The sequence below is a fragment of the Lynx rufus genome, unplaced genomic scaffold, assembly GCF_022079265.1.
Source record: "Lynx rufus isolate CCGP_SWC_20201006 ecotype Redwood Valley unplaced genomic scaffold, mLynRuf1.p SCAF_1, whole genome shotgun sequence".
NCBI lineage: Eukaryota > Metazoa > Chordata > Mammalia > Carnivora > Felidae > Lynx > Lynx rufus.
This window is the reverse complement of record NW_025814823.1, coordinates 142,695,362-142,712,559: the sequence shown is the minus strand read 5'-3', so window position 1 is coordinate 142,712,559 and position 17,198 is coordinate 142,695,362. Positions and strand designations below refer to the sequence as shown.

At 45.4% G+C, this 17,198-nt stretch overlaps 1 protein-coding gene and 1 non-coding gene across 2 annotated transcripts in view; both read left to right on the top strand.

The window, feature by feature from the left end:
* LOC124509747 (vegetative cell wall protein gp1-like) overlaps positions 1-17,198 on the top strand; it is an 82,533-nt gene that overhangs the window by 9,997 nt on the left and 55,338 nt on the right. Inside the window, exon 3 of the mRNA XM_047076408.1 lies at positions 7,178-7,255. Within this exon, the coding sequence (XP_046932364.1) occupies positions 7,178-7,255 (78 nt within the window). The remainder of the gene's footprint in view (positions 1-7,177; positions 7,256-17,198) is intronic.
* On the top strand, positions 5,331-5,434 carry LOC124523142 (U6 spliceosomal RNA). The gene has a single exon (XR_006964930.1). It is a non-coding gene; the product is annotated as a U6 spliceosomal RNA (small nuclear RNA).

Genomic DNA, 17,198 nt, shown 5'->3' with positions numbered 1-17,198 from the left:
TTTCAGTGTGTGCAAGAATGACCTGGGACCTTGTTAAGATGTAGATTTGGATTCAGCAGGCCCACGTGGGGACTGGGATTCTGTATTTCTGGCATGCTTCCTGCCACGCTCATGCTGCTGGTTCCATGTAGCCAGGCTCACACAAAGGTGGGTCGTGGATAAGACTGTGGACTAGTCAGCTGGAGGCTAAAACCTGTACAGTCTGATAACCAGGAGGCATCTGTGGGGTCTGACTTAGAATTGGTTGCCTGCTACCTAGGGCTGGCCTCTATTGGGATGAGACCAAGGGCCCTGAGCCTAGTCACTGTCCTTAGGACCCATAATGGCCACCAGGAGCAGCTGCACAGTGTTTCCCCATAGTCCTTAGGGCAGGGACGTTCTGGAGGGTCTCTTAGGTGAGATACGATTAAGCTAAAGGGCAGGTTTTGTTTTTGCTAAGTTTTAGTTAAATTGATTTCCTCACTGCATGTTGAGTATATTCCATAATTTTAACTAGATAAAGAAGGCTTTACCTTTCTTTAATTAAACCTGCATTTTCTCATAGGCCCTGTAACTTCGGTTAATGTAATTACAGAGTTTTGTAAAAAGTTACCTCTTACTTTATTTGGAGCATTTTTTTATGAAACTTGCTTGATATTCTGCTGGGCTAGCTGGCTAGAATATATAGATGTTCTCAGACCTCTCCCCTGAGGTTTTGACTTTATAAGGCTGGAGTAGATCCTGGGGACCTATAGCTTTTAAACAAAGCTTCCAGGTAGTTCTTATGGTCAGGCTGGTTCTAGAAACACCAGTGTAAAGAAACATCAATTTAGAAACACATCTATCTGAGCCTGTGATGTTGACCATGTCTGGGGGATGGATGCCCTTACAAGTTCTTTTCTTGGCCTCTTGGGTACTTGGTTGTGAAGAACTGGTTTCTGTCCCTGTGGGATCACTTTAATTTTTATCTTGACACATGCTTTTTTTCTTACAGAGGCCCTTATCTTGGGTGGAACCGAAGCAGAGAGGCCTTTTTCAACAGCGTAAGAGCTCAGTTCTGTGAAGCTGTTATTTTTAGGAAGGTTTTACAGACACTGACTATTAAGTGCTTTTGGGCATGCTTGGAAATTCTAGGCTTTAAGCTTTGGGCCTCTACGGAGAAGTCTCAGGAATGTCCTGCAGCTGACTTTTCCCACACCCTCTCCCACTTTGGTTTAGACAGACAGCTGGGGATAATGAGTGTCCCCTTTCTAAGTAAATGCTGACCAGAAATGGATGAGGAGGGGCCCTTCATCCTCCACAGACCAGTTTGGTTCTGATCCAGGTGAACTGACAGGTTGAGGAGTTGGGCTTTCCGTATCATTATATCAACATTAACCTCCCCTTTCTGCAGATGCAGGGTCCATCTCAGCCCCACGCAAGAGGCCAAGTCAGTTTGTGAAACAGATGAAGTAGGAAATGGTCTGTGTGATGAGATTGGAAGGGTGTGGAAAAGGGTTTCTTGCCTGGTGATTTGGACACCGTTACATTTCCATCAGAACGCACATTAGAAGCAGCCTTCATGCCCGAGATCTGAGGCTATTTGAGCCTTTATTACTAGTGATTTCCTGATTGGTACACCTGCACCATCTGGCAGAGAGATTCTTGTCGTTGGTGTTAAAGACGGTCACTGAGATTAAGAAGATTCTTGGTATTTCTGGAATCATGTATGACAGCATCAAAGCCCCTAGGAACTGCTGAATGGGAGTGATGAACTTCTTGATCTATTAAAAATTAAAATAAAAAAAAAAAGGAAAGTGGAATTCACTTAACTGTTTTGCCTAAAATTCTATCATTAGAGAAATTTGGTCCAAACACTTCTCTTTAAACAACTCTTATTCAACACATAAGGATCTGTATAGGACAGGTAGCATATTTTTTATTTATACCTTAACAGGAATAATTTCATAACATGCTTCTCAAAAGCAGCTAAGGTCAGGGAATGAGAGAGGGGACTCTGACTTTAATGGGGTGGAGTGTGGGCACTGGACAAGGAGGGCAGTGCCACAGAGGATAGCTAGAGGCAGCAGGTACACAGGCCAGCTCACCGGGAGCCAGGCTACCTAGAACCGCCCGAGGCAAAACTAGTCCCTCTTTACTTTGCGTGTGCGCACACATACTGTGTTGTAGGGACTTGAATAGCCTTGATGATGTGTGTGGCATATTTCTATCGAATATAGCTATTTCCCATATACTTGACCAGTTGTAATGAAAAGCCAGGTGATCTACATAAGGAAATTAAGATTAAACATCCCAGTTGTACTTGGGGTTATTTTGCTGTCTTTAAAAAGTGTGTTTAGGGGCGCCTGGGTGGCGCAGTCGGTTAAGCGTCCGACTTCAGCCAGGTCACGATCTCGCGGTCCGTGAGTTCGAGCCCCGCGTCAGGCTCTGGGCTGATGGCTCGGAGCCTGGAGCCTGTTTCCGATTCTGTGTCTCCCTCTCTCTCTGCCCCTCCCCCGTTCAAGCTCTGTCTCTCTCTGTCCCAAAAATAAATAAACGTTGAAAAAAAAAAAAATTAAAAAAAAAAAAAAGTGTGTTTAATTTTGAGAGCAAAGCTCAGGAAATGATGCTGTTCTGTGCCTACTTAACAGGTGAAATTGGCCAGTAGGAGAGACCTCCCTTCCTCTACTGAGGGGCTTTTTCCCAGTCTGTTTTGAGAAGGGCTTGATTCTTCTGAGACTCCATGCCACCTAGAAAGTGTGCTGTAATGCATGCCTTCTTGTCATGTCTGCAAAGAACAGTTCACAGCTCCTGGGTGAGCTCTGAACTTAGATACCCTCTTACCAAAGCCAAAGCTTGTTTGAGTGATACAATGTGTTTTCAGAAAAGTATAATGATGGGTTGGGAGATTATCTTACCCCCGCTGTCTGAGTAAGCCTGAACTAATAGAGAAGTTACACAGAAGTACATCTCAGGACCAGAACTCTGGGAACTTTTATGAAGACTGACCCACACTCTCACCCACAGCCATTTCCTGCCCATGCTTCTCCTAGAGCCCCTGCTCTGTCTTTAGATTGGGCTTGGTGCCCCTGATTCTGAGATTCACAAGATGTTCCTTCATGCTCTTAGTCAGGGTCTTGAAATAAAGCACACAAAAAATGAATACATCCTATTACAAACAAAATACCTTTGTCTTCAAGGGGTACTGGTTTCCTGGTACCCAGGAAAGGTGGGAACACACAGCCTGTGAAAGTCAGAAAGCACTGAGAACCATCTATACTGACTCCTGTAGTGTGATCATTAGCTTGCTCTGTGACTTTGGACAAGTCATTTTACCTGTTTGGGCTAGAGACAGTTAAGGGATGAATCCAGGCCTGAAATTCTTATTCTAGGTGAGTCTGTATGTCTGTGTGTTCAGTCATTTAATTTTTTTTTTTTTCAACGTTTATTTATTTTTGGGACAGAGAGAGACAGAGCATGAACGGGGGAGGGGCAGAGAGAGAAGGAGACACAGAATCGGAAACAGGCTACAGGCTCTGAGCCATCAGCCCAGAGCCTGACGCGGGGCTCGAACTCACAGACCGCGAGATCGTGACCTGGCTGAAGTCGGACGCTTAACCGACTGCGCCACCCAGGCGCCCCTGTGTGTTCAGTCATTTAATCAACACAAGCTTATTGAGCCCCCCAGGGAGCTGACAGTCTGATAAGAGAGGCTGTAGAAGAGTCATTATCTTTATTTATTTTTAAAATTTTATTTATTTTTCAGAGAGAGAGAGAGAGAGAGAGAGAGAGAGAACGCCAGCAACAGAGGGGGCAGGGGCAGAGAGAGAGGGAAAGACAGAGAGAATCCCAAGTAGGCTCCACACCGTCAGTGCAGAGACCGATGCGGGGCTCGAACCCGCGAACAGTGAGATCATGACCTGAGCTGAAGTTGGACACTCAACTGACTGAGCCGCCCAGGTGCCCCAAGAGCCGTTACCTTAATGTGGGTAGTTATGTGTGCAGTGCAGGAGACATAGACCATGCGGGACATGTATGAAGCCTTTACAGTTGTGGGTTCCACATGCACAGAGTGGGTGGGGAGGCTGGAGAGCCGGGGTGTGCAGGTGGAGGCTGTAGTATAGGGAAGGTGCTAGGGATCTCTGCAGCATTGCTTGTTCCCCTGGACCACACGTATTTGCTTGACCTGTTATGAGATCCTGTAGCCCAGCCACCCTCTTTGTGATGTTGGCAAGAGGGGCAGACTCTGGAAGCTGAGTATGGTTGGGGTATGCAGTATATGGCTATGATCTGTGTTGATCTGAACACTGGTTTTTTTTTTTTTTCAAACAAATTTTTTTTAATGTTTATTTTTTTTGAGAGAGAGAGCGAGCGTGCACGAGCATGAGTGGGGGAGGGGCAGAGAGAGAGGGATACACAGAATCTGAAATAGGCTCCAGGCTCTGAGCTGTCAGCCCAGGACCCAATGCGGGGCTCGAACTCCTGAACCATGAGATGATGGCCTGAGCTGAAGTCAGATGCCCAACTGACTGAGCCACCCAGGCGCCCCTTTAATTTTTTTTAATGTTTATTTATTTTAGAGAGAGACAGAGCAACAGAGCCTGAGCAGGGAAGGGGCAGAGAGAGGGAGACACAGAATCCGAAGCAGGGTCTAGGCTGTTAGCGCAGGGACTGATGTGGGGCTCGAACTCAAGAGATGTAAGATCATGACCTGAGCTGAAGTTGGATGCTCAACCGACTGAGCCACCCAGGTGCCCCGATCTGAATACTGTTTTTATTAAAAAAAAATTTTTTTTTAAGTCTATTTATTTTTGAGAGAGAGAGACAGAGACAGAGTGTGAGCGGGGCAGGGAGACACGGAATCTGAAGCAGGCTGCAAGCTCTGAGGTATCAGCACAGAGCCCAACTCAGGGCCCGAACCCACAAACTTGTGGTATCATGACCTGAGCTAAAGTTGGACACTTAACTGGCTGGGCCTTCCAGGTGCCCCTGTTTTTATGTTTTGGACCCCATTTCCCCCCCTTTTGTTAAGCAAAACAAGAACTATAGAAACATAAGAATGTGAGGATTTGTCTGCTCTTTACAGAAATATCCTTTTTGTTGGGGGGTGGGAGGGATAATTTTTTCTTTCTTCTATGGAGACAATAGATACTTAGAGAGGCAGCTGAGTTGAGCTATTCTCATCCTGAATTACGTTATGGCTCCTGGGCCTTGGTATCTTTGTAACCACGGAGTGTGTTCCACACTCCAGAAGGAAACTTGACCCTCACATAAAACCACTTGGAGCTTTCCGGATGGCCCATTTCTTTTTCTGGAGTGGTCAGATTCTGTGCCTAGGTGGGGGGAGAAACACAGTCTGCAAGGAGACGTGCGTGCTCACTTTGGCAGCACTTAAACTAACATTGGGACGATACAGAGATTAGCACGGCCCCTGTGCGAGGATGACACACACATCTGTGAAGCAATCCATATTTTAAAAAGATGAATGAGTGAATAAAAAAGAGAAGTATGTGTCCACTTGCCTGAAGCTGGAGTTCATTTTCCTGCCCTGAAGCAAATGCAGGCTGTAGAAGGGGATGGGGCACGTCTTGAGGAAACAAAATTCTCCTGCAGCACCATATCCCCACCCCAGCGGTGGGTTCTGGGCTCTCTACCCATCAGTCTGCAGGGCTAGGAGGGATTCCAAGCCTCAACGGAGTTGTGTGTTTTCTTGTAAACAAAAATGGACATCGTGGGTCATAGGCCAGGCCAGCTCTGTGCTCTGTACCCTCCCCAGCCCCCGTCCTGGCACTGCCCGCGTTTGGTGCCACTGCCTTAAGGGAGCATCCAGATCACCTGGAGGGCTTTTAATAACACATTACTCCCATCCCCAGAGATTCTGAGTTGCTAGGTCTGCGGTGGGCTGAGAATTTGCATTTCTAGCACATTCACAGTTGATGCTGATACTGCTGGTCTGGGGACTACGCTTTGAGAACCACTGTGACACTAGGCACTCCTTGACCTTCTGGAGGGTGTGTTGGGACAAGCAGACTCCACTCCTGATGGCGTGTCTACCTGTGGGGAATTGCCCGGTGCTGGAAGAGCCAGTAATTCAGAAGCAGTGGTTCATTGGAGTGCCACAGGGGCCCTGGCCCTAGAACCTTCTCTATTGGCTCTTTCCACACAGACCAGGGATGTGGCATTTGGAGTTGCTGATTTGGGCTCTCATTGCCTCCTTCTAAGACCTTCTTGTCTCAGGTGTTGCAGAAAACTTCCTGGACCATGTTGCTTTCCTATATAAGATCCTTCCTGGGCTTGCCATTGGTCTTAAGATAAAGTCCAAAGTCCTAAAATGGCTGCAAGGCCTTTTGTGATTCTCTACCTTTACAGCTTTGTCTCTTGCCAGCCTCCGTCTTGGCCTCTGAAATACTCCAGTGGTCACTAACCTCTTTCTTTTCTTTTCTTTAAGTTTATTTATTTATTTTGAGAGAGAGAGGGAGGGGCAGAGAGAGGGAGAGAGAGATCCCAAGCAGGCTCCGCACTGTCAGCACAGAGCCCAGTGTGGGCCTCAAGCTCACGAACCGAGAGATCATCACCTAAGCTGAAATGAAGAGTCGGGCACTTAACCGACTGAGCCACCCAGGCGCCCCACTAAATTCACTCTTTTATGAACTCACATCCCATTTCAGGGCATCCCATTTTGCTGGTGGCTTTCCCTGGTATGCTGTTTGCTTGTCCTCTTAGTCTGACATCTCCTGCTTGTTAGACCTCTGCTTAGCTATCACTTGCTCTGGTGAGCTTCCGTTGACCCCTCTGGAACCAGTTAGGGCTTCTGTAAAGGCTTCACATCACCTCGAAGTTTTCTCACTTTGGCTCATATCGGCTGCATCAAGGTCCTGATTACTGCCTGTTTATTTCTCAGTCTCTGTGGAGGGGCTGCAAGCCCATCACATGATCACTCATGTGATCCCAGGCTTGTCATGGTGGTTCTGTGAGGTAGATACTGCAGGGGAGGAAACTGAGGCAAAGGTAGGTTAAGTACCTGGCTTACAGTTCAGTTACCCTGTCACTGAGTTACAACCCTGGGATTCTCATTCAGGTCTCTTCAACCTGACCCCCTAGCCAGGCTTCCTGCTTTGAGACCAAGAGCCCCAGGCATGGTCTGCAGACCTTTCCTGGGAGCATTAAAAGACTGGCTATTCCAAATTAACAAAAATGGTCCTTTCCTGTTGTTTTTTAGGTAAACTGGGAAGCAGACTCTTGAATTCACAGCTGGCTTGTGGTTTTTGCATCTCGTTAAAGCGCACTCATCATACAGGTAAGGGGTTAGTTCTTGGGACCTGCTCCTCATGCTTAGGTGGGTTGTAGGAAAACTCTAGTCATGATGATGCACCCTGGTAACTCCCAGAGTTCTCATTCAAAAACAAGAAAATCCTTAAATGAGGAAAGGTGTGAGGTGGTCCCCCACCCCTGTTGAGAGTTTATGGGGTGAAGGTGTTTACTTGGCTGGCTTTCTCCTGGGTGTTGCTGGCCTTTTCACCACCCAACATTCTTTTCTTTGTGCAGGGCTCCCTTCTCCCATCCATGTAAGCTCGTGCTTAATTCTTTTTCTAGGGGTACTTGGGTGGCTCAGTCGGTTGAGCGCCCAACTTCGGCTCAGGTAATGATCTCGCGGTCTGTGAGTTTGATCCCCGTGTCGGGCTCTGTGCTGACAGCTCGGAGCCTGGAGCCTGCTTCAGATTCTGTGTCTCCCTCTCTCTCTGCCCCTCCCCTGCTCACATATACTCTGTCTCAAAAATAAACATTAAACAATATTTTTTTAATTCTTTTTCTTCATTTAAGACCCAGTCCGAATTTCTTTTGTTATTTATCAAACTGCATCAGGAAGAGGCTTCTTGGAGCATAGCCTTTTCCTCACCTTTACAGCACAACCAATCACTGCTTATCTGCTCAGACAGCACACTTGCTTGCTATATGAGCTTTACTTAAGTGTTTGTGTGCATTTTTTTCTTCTAGTCTGTGAGTTCTTTGGCTGTAGTCTCCCATCTAGCATATTTTCCGGCATGAAACAGACTTTCAGTAAATGAATAAATATGTCTGACAAAACAAAACAAAAAACAAAAAAACAACAACCCCTAGTAAGCTCAGCTAAGGCACAACCACAAAAAAAATCATAATGTATTTCTAAGCCAATGAAATGATACGTAAATTGCTCTTTTGGATTAATTCTGTGCCTGTTTGCTCATATAAACATGCATAATTGAGAATTTACCCTAATATATTAAATTAGTAGGAGTTTAGACTCTTCCCCCTAATGAAAGGGATAAAAAGTCAGGAGTTTTCGTGTCATTGTCTTTCTATGGAGTAATAAATGATGTAGGTCATGAAGCACTAATGTGCTAAATGACAACCTGCAGCTCTTAGTTTGCTCTTGGAGAGACCATTGTCACCGGGACCCTGGGAGCCCTGGTCAGCTCTAGGGCTGGACATGTGTCTAAATGTATAGGCAGCAAGGGAGCAGTCAACAGACTTTCCCAATATATAACCTGGAGGCAATGAAAATATTTCTGAGTGGTTTGACCATTTGTTTTAAAACACAGTTCAGGTTTAAATAATTTTACAAAAAGCTTAAGAATTTTTTTTTTAATTTTAGAAAGAGGGGTAGAGGAGAGGGGCAGAAGGAGAACAGGGAGGGGGAGAAAGACAGAAAAAGAAAGGAAGGAAGGAAGGAAGGGAAGGAAGGAAGGAAGGAAAAGAAAAGAAAAGAAAGAAAAGAAAAGAAAAGAAAAGAAAAGAAAAGAAAAGAAAAGAAAAGAAAAGAAAAAAGAAAAGAAATCCAAAGCAGGGTCCATGGTCAGTGTGGAGGCCAGTGCGGGGCTTGATCCCATAACCCTGGGATCATGACCTGAGCCGAAATCAAGAGTCGGATGGTCAGCCAACTGATCCATCCAGGCACCCCTTTAATGAAAAGCTTTTAAATCAGTGCACCTCAATCCTCCCCAGACTTCTCAGGTCATTGGGTTCTTTGAGAGGTGCACTGATTGGCTTCATCCTGTGGGTTGGGATTCGCAACCCCCAGGGTGGTGGCTCACTGAATATTGAAGCCAGAATGGGAGAATCTAGGAGAATATGGTATTGAGTCTTTACTCTTGCCTTCCTATCCTGTTCTACATTAACACTGCTCATTGTTCAGCCTTTCCAGCTGCTTTGGTTGGGTGTGTGTGGCACTAAAGCAAAGAGAAAAAAGTTGTCTTCTGGTTTCTGCAGTCCTAGTAGAGGTACTGGCCAATAAATCCATGTAAAAGCAATCACATAACTGTGGTTTCTTTTACCTGGTGCTGAGCCCCAGTTGTACAGCCATATGGGAGAATTTAGTGAAAGACAAAGCAGTACAAGAAATGTGACTCTCAGTTAACCCTACTCGTGTTCTTAAAATTTCCTAGGGCTTGGGTAGAGTGAGGACTTCAGCTTTGCTCAGGAATTTCCAGTCTCCATGTAAGCCAGTTTGTCTGCCATGTTTGAAAAATAAATTAAGGAAATTAATTGCAGTTTAAAAGCCCACGTGTTAAAATATGAGGAGTTTTAGCTTTATAGTAGGTTTTGAAATTTGACTATTGACTGTTTTGCACCATTCCTGCAGAACCCGAATGCAAGGTGGTTGTTGTGTGTCTAGTTTTTATGCTGCCAAATGCATGAGGAGTGCTTACAGATTGGTAAGAACTGGCAACGCATTGAGCTTCTGGGAGATGTGATTCTCGGAGTGACTCCTGTTTTACAATACAATTCTAATCTGGTTAGAAAAAAATGTGGTAGGTCAAGTTATTCAGCTGTCCTCCTCCATATGGGGTTCTCAAACATAGGTGTGCGTTCAGGCACACTTCACTGCCTTCTCTGGTTGAATCTTGACTACCCCACATCATTTGGACTAGCCCAAGAAGTGCTACAGTTCTTGGATTTTCCTAGAGCTTCCAAACTTTGTGTTTTGGACTTACGCTGTGGTGTTCTTTCATGGAATGGTTACTGTTTCTAAAGATGAGCCCGCTAGCACCCCACCTGTAGAATTTGTGTATCAGGGTGTGTGTGTGTGTGTGTGTGTGGTTAAGATGGCTGTTTTGGAGCGCTGGCCTTGATCCAAAGACACTGTCCAGCCTGGGCCCCTAGTGTCCACAGTAGACATTTGGGAGCCATCAGAGCGAAGGCAACTAGCAGGCATAGCGACTGTTCTGCTGGTCTCAGACTCCAGTGTCATTAGCTTGCTGGTCTCTGACTGACCATTTCCTTTATTGCCGAAGTGTCTGGGAACCCAGTCTGTAGCTGGTTATAGACACATGCAAAAAGTAAATGGCACATCCCCCTCCCAACCCCACCGGGTGTCTTTGGTTTTCTCAGGTGAAGCCTTTATCTTTTCTTCTTCTGAAAGAAGCAGCCAAGTCTCCAAAATAGGCTTTTGAGGTTCATGGTAAAGCTGCACCCAGGCATTGACGTTTATGGGAAGAGTTTGCTTTTTTCCATTTCCAGGGCACAATCAGTGCATCACTTAGGAGCCACTTTTTACTTTGATCAGGTCACTTCTGAGCTGTGATATGTGGGCTGGTCTGTCTTACCCAGTGTAGAAGCTTGTTGTTGATTTCAAAGATAACTTATAAGTACTTGTTTCCAGGAAAACTTGCTTGTAAATGAAATATCTTGGACCTTGCTTTATGAAAGGACTATTGTTTTGGTCACTCTCATGTCCCCTTTCAGTTAAGAAATGGCTATTTCCTGTTTCTTAGCATCTTTTTACAATTATGGACCTGAGTTGGAAGGAGGCCTTCAGATAACTAGTTAATAAAAGTAACTTTTCCAAAGAGGCAAAAGAGAGTGAAAAGATTTCCCCTTTCATCTCTTTTAATGACGAAGAATAAATATTCTGCATTTTAAATGATTCCTTTTCTCTATGGAGCATTTCTTACATTAAGCGGTTTCTTAGGCTTCCGGAATCCTGTTCTCTCAGGTTCCTTCTTCAAAGCTGGTGGCCGCCCTGTTTGGCTCCCTTTAGACCACCTCCACTGATGCTTATCTTTCTTCTCCTTTCTTTCCTGATGGGCAGGCCATGGTGCTTGCCTCCCTGCCTGGGGTGACTGCAGAGTATCCTCCTACCCTTGATGGCTACGAGCTGAAAAAGAAAACAAACAGCTGAAGCTCCCATTGAAGCCCAGCAGGCTGGGGCAAATAGTTCTCATTCTCCTTGTTCCTGGGTTCAAAGTGCACTTCACATTTTATGGGGGTGATCAGCCCTCCCAAGGTGCTGGTTTGAGGGGGCCTGCATCTGAGCCTGGTGGACAATTAACCGTGCTGACCTCCTCCTTTTTGCCTTCGCCTTACTGGCTGAGCTGACGTTAATGCTCCGAGTGAGAAGGGGCCCGCTGCTCCTTTGAGCGCAGCACCAGGCAGGGCTGGAGAAACAGTTGATCCTGTTCAAAGGGGATGTCTCTGAAGCATGAAGATTGAACTGATTGTGACCCCACCCTGGGGGAAGGAGAAGCGCCCTCTGGAGAACAGGCCTGGAGGAAGGGGCTGTCAGTTACTAATCTCATTGGCTTGTGGGTCTTCAGGGACTTACATCCATTTAAAAGAGAATTGGGGTTGAAGGTAATAAAATAGGCCTTAAATTAGAGGAGCAGGGGGTCATTTCATCTAATTTTGTGGTTGTTACTGAGGAATAAAAGGCAGAGGAGATAATTTCATTAGCCCCTTTGAGACCTTTATCACGGTGAGATGGCATTTGGGGATGAGCAGAGCCTCGTGGGTGCTGACCTTTCCCCTTCAGGGGCCTGACAGCTGGATTTCCTTGGCACCGGGGGACGGCCTGGGGAGGCACAGACACCATTCCGGGCACTGTGATCAGGAACATAGTTTCTCCTGCTCTAAGTGATGAGAGTTAGTGACTCAGGACAGCTGATGCGTGTCCCAACATACCACTCTGCCAGTGTGTCATCCACACTGAAAATAAAGAAATCCACCAGACGAGAGCTCTGTTAGAATTGGCATCATATCTTTTACTTCTGAGGAAGGCTTGCCTGTCACCTGTTGATGTGATTTATTTGGAGCATGATGGTCATGACATTCCTTTGAGCTGAGCAGTGTTCAAAGTGTTCAATCTTATGGAGGAGAGTTGGCGTAAAAGTGGAAGCTGTGCCTTCTGTTTGCTTAGTCCTGTTCTGTTCCTAGTGTATGTTCCCGTCCGCTGCTTCCGAAAGCCTCACTCGGTAGGTGGCTATTCCCATCCATGTTTGCAGAGAAGGGAGTAAGGCAGAGGTTCTGGGACTTGTTCTAGGTTCCCCAGGAGGGAAGTAGGGGAGCCGGGATTCTCTCTCCGGGGACTTTCAACTTTCAAATTAAGTTCTCTGTGATTATTATTGAAGGCACAGAGGAAAGAGGAGGAGGAGAATGATCCAGATTCTTCCAAGAGAAGGGAGAGAAAAGTAGTGGTTAATAGATAGTTCTCCACACCAGCCACCAGCTGGCACCATCCCTCAAGGCAGCCTGGTTTTTTTCTGAAGGGGAGAAGAGTGACCAGGGTGGGCTGGACAAGACGAGGTGGGAATTGGGGGAGATTGAAGAAGGGAGGGTGGGAAGGGCTATTTGTCTATCTGAAGCAGTCATAAAGCGTTGAGTAACTTCTGGAAAGCCTCTGCATATGATCAGGAGGGACAGTGACATCAAGTCTTGCCTGTTGATAGTTTATTTCTGAGGCCCAGCTTTTCCCACGTCTATCTTCATTCGTGGTCTTATTTTCTTCTCTCTAGTTTCTCCCTCCCTGTACTGCATACATTTCTGCTTAATATTTGTGAACTTAGCTCTGAGCAAAAGAGCACTTCTGTTAACCTTAACCACTGTTAAGTGCCTTTAATCCTAGATTCCTTTTGTGTAGTTCTTACCAAAATCGATTCCCCCATTGATTCAGGAGCTGATGTTTCCCCCTGTCTGTTGATAATGGAAAGTGTACACCCCTCCCTTTCTGGTAGATGTGGGGCTCTTGGGAACTTCCAGAAAGTAAAACTCCAGCCAAGTGTTTTCCTGAAATGTTAGCTGAGGGGAATGTTTCTGGTGGGTAGGGGGCATTTCACTTGTTTCACTAATGTTTCTCCACATTCTGTTCAAGAATCTTTGCCCTGTGGTCCTTAGAGGCAAGAGTCCTCCTGCCTTGGCCGGGTGCTGTTCCTTTCCTTCATGACTGCGGCTAATCAGAAGTTGGCTGCACTTCAGTGCCTCTTAAAAGCTTTTCTCCGTGGCTGTGTCCAGGAAGTTGAAGTGCAGTGTCAGAAATGATGTGAGTTGATGAAGAAGAAATAAACAAATCCAGGCAACATGTGAGGAAGCCTTGGCAGCCCAGCTCCTGTTTTTATGTCGTTTTGATCTGAAGGAACCAGATTTCCTCCATGTGGAAGAAATGGGGCAGTGAGGGTCCCTGTGCCAAGGAGCCTGAGGTGTGCATGCCACTGGGCCTTCTAGAGTAGGGCTCCACGTAGTCTAATGAAACTCTGGGATGAAAACGAGTCGTTTTTGCTTGGCAGAATGGAGATAAGTCACACGTCTGCAGCCTGAGCTATATGTACGTGGAATAAAAATAGCATCTGTTCAGGAAAGCAGAACATTCCAGAATGCTTCATTCTCCTCTTGGCACTAAAGCAGAGAGGGAGGGGATAGAAGAGCTGGAAGGGACTTAAAAGAGCTTATCCAAGGCTTTGATTTCAATTAGAGGCACCAGATAACTTGACCAAAACCCCATGAGGGCAGGGACTCCAGACTGTCATGCTTGTTCACCTTCATAACTCTGGTTCCTTGCAGGTCGTAGGTGTTTAATATGCCCTTGTCGGGTGAATGACTGATATAAATGAAGATAGGACTTCTGACTCCTAGTCCAGTGGAAGTGTTTGAGGTGTATCTTTGAGGTATTTTTATAGGCTGAAAAAAGTGTAAGAAGTGGTGCCAAGTAACTTTTATGTAGTTGATTGTGATTACACGTCGATGAAAAAATTGAGACGTGGTGAGATTAAACTGATTCCTTAAGGTTGGTGGTGAAGTTGAGGGGGAGAGAGGCCTTCTCAGGCTTAGGGGTGGGGGGGAGGCAGGACTGCCACGTTGTTGTGTGTGTGACCGGTGCCTGGTGGAGCTGGGCAGGGCCTGGGCTGTGGAGAGGTGATGTTCCCCCTCGCAGGTTTCCCGGGGGGATCGACACAGCCATGGAACAGACAGGTCTGAACTTGTTCTTCCACCCACGCATAGTACCCGCAGCTGGGAGCCACCCCTCCTTCTGTGGCCCAGTGCCTTCACTTTCAGAGGGACGTACTACCTGGGGCTCATGGAACTTTGAGTCTATTTGTGGAGGTGCATGTGTACGAGACGCTGTGGTGTGACTGGAGGTCAGGATGTGCTTGAGCGTTTCAGGGATGGGAGGAGGACTCTGTTCTCTCTACTGCCAGGCCCCATTAGCCAGCAAATCGGGGTCTCTGTCACCACCCAAGCTCATTTTGAAAATTGCAGCAGTGGCTTCTGTCACTGGGCTCAAGCAAGTAAATGAGGTCACTGCAGTGTACTTAGTACTTAGAAACCCACCAGGTAAGCCATGCCATTGCTGTCAGGCCCATGAGGCAAGGCGTTGCTGTTCATTTCTCTCCCTTGTTTAACTTCCCAGTTAACCCACGAAATAAGATCTACCATTATGTGGAGTTCTAACATTTAGAATCATTAAAGGAGGTTATTTCAAGATTAAGAGTGGCCAAAGAGGGGGCACCTGGCTGGCTCAGTCAGTAGAGCACGCTTGATCTCAGGATTGTGAGTTCGAGCCCTACATTGGGAGTAGAGTTTACTTAATTAAAAAAAAAAAAAAAATTTGTTTTCTAAAAGTTGCCAAAGAGATTATAAGATCAAGATTTTTGTTTAAATTCACAAATATTGAGTAAGGACGTGTTATTGTTTGCTACTTGGTGAGTTTCATCTACCCAATGAACCTGGTCTGTCTACCCATCCCCCTATCTTCCCAGCCTGGATGGACGTGTATGTATCTCTTTAAATTGACCTTTGGACTCTACCACACGACCTTAATGTCCAGAGTTGAGTGTGCTTCCTCTGGAACCCTTGGCAACTGACCACTTTCATGTGGAATTTTCTGTGCCACCTCTGGGAGAGAACCCTGTTTCTTCTGGAAATTCTTCCTCCCTATTGGTCCTTTCTCTAGTTCACCTGACTTCTGCTGCTTCATTGACTTCATACGATGTCTCCTTGCTTTTTTCCAGGAACTATGCAGCAGACATCCCATCTCCCGGTGGGTCATAAGCCAAGCTGTAGTCTGACCCTGATTGATGAGTACAGAAAGAATCAGCTGGGTTAGCGGCTTCTGTTCCGTATTAAGGATCACAGGGCTTATTGATCCAAAGTGGGCAGGCATTCTGCAGGCCAGAGGTGGGTCTGACCAGGTCTCTGTAGTGGGAAGAAGAATGATTACCATTGGCTGGACTATTAGAGCTTCAATAAAAAGAGCAAGCTTAATCTTGTCCAGTGGCATTAATCATTACTTTTGTGTGTGTGTGTGTGTATAAAAACCAGACCCTGAGAAGTGATTCTCTGGTAGTGCCCTCATAGTCTGGTGTTTGAACTTCCCATGGGGGCTATTCTTTGGCACTGATGTAGTTATTTGTGAGCTGGTCCTATTGTGCAGAGCTAGCATGATGCTTTGGAAGTGAACAGTGAATGTTTTACTTGAACTGAAAATTTCTGTGTGCAAAACCATGCAAATTAGAAACAAATTCAATTTTTAAGACTGCATATGTGTTGACAAAAACAGCTTTTGGGGAATATCTAGTTTCTTGAAATCATTTACATGTGGGGAAAACCTGATTATTCTCTTCAGGATTCTTTTTTTTTTTTTTTAATGTTTATTTATTTATTTTTGAGAGGGAGAGAAAGAGGGAGAGAGGGAGGGAGGGGCAGAGAGAGAAAGAAAGAGAGAATCTCAAGCAGGCTCTGCATTATCAGATCTGTGAGATCATGACCTAAGTGGAGGAAATCAAGAGTCAGGTGCTTAACTGAACCACCCAGGCGCCCCTCTCTTCAGAATTATTACAAGTATAAACAAAGGTGGGGTGTGAGCCTTGAGCATTTGTGAAGGGTAATTTAGGAAGCAGACCTTTTAGTGGAAAAGTGTTTTAGCATTGCTTCTTCATGAAGGCACACTTTTTACCTCTTTACTTATTTTACTGCATGTAGCATAGTTTCATTTGTATAGTTCTCCTTATCCTTTCTTTCTTTCTTTCTTTCTTTCTTTCTCTTTCTTTCTTTCTTTCTTTCTTTCTTTCTTTCTTTCTTTCTTTCTTTCTTTCTTTCTTTCTTTCAGTTTTTAATTTATTTTGAGAGAGAGAGAAAACCAGCACGGGAGGGAGAGAGGAGACAAAGCATCCGAAGTGGGCCCTGTGCTTGCTCTCAGTGCAGAGCCTGATGTGGGGCTCCAACTCAGACCTTGAGATCATGACCTGAGCCAAAGCTGGATGGTTACCCGACTGGCCACCCAGGTGCCCCTCTCCTTATCTTTTTTTTTTTTTTTTCTTTTTCTTTTTCTTTTTCTTTTTCTTTTTCTTTTTCTTTTTCTTTTTCTAGCCATCTATGGGGGTCTGTAACCACAGTGGCAGAAGAAAAGTTAATGGGACTTTATATAATACTGTTCATATTTATAAAATTAAATGCTCAGATGTGATAGAATTGTGTATTCGTAGGATTCCAACTTACTGTAAAAATGTAATGTTAATAAGTTAGAAGATTGGTTCGTATTCATGATTTTTTATTGTGCAGTGAAATAGTATATATACACTCATTAATTGCTCCCCCCCAAAAAAGGTATAAATCATGTAAGTATAGTTTTATGGAGAATAGGAGTGTAAGAATCAAAGTTTGTGGTTATTTTGCAAGTATCTTGCTCTTGTTTTTACAATTCAGAGAGTTGTAAAATTTGGAGAAGTCTTTAATGTGCTCCATCTGTCTTCTCTTGCATTTATTCCTTCTGTGTTTTCTCTAGCTGATCACTTCCCCTGCTGTGCTCTTTCCTGACAACCGGGATTAAATCCCTGATCTCCACCCCAGTTTAATCAGCCTCTGTAATGCCTGAACTCTAGGGTCTTCATGAGAGGACCAAGTTTTTCCTCCAGTCTGGCCAGGTCCCAAAGATATCTTGGTCCTTGTTTTGTGGTCCTTACTGGAGCCCAGTTGTACCTCACAATCAGCCCAGC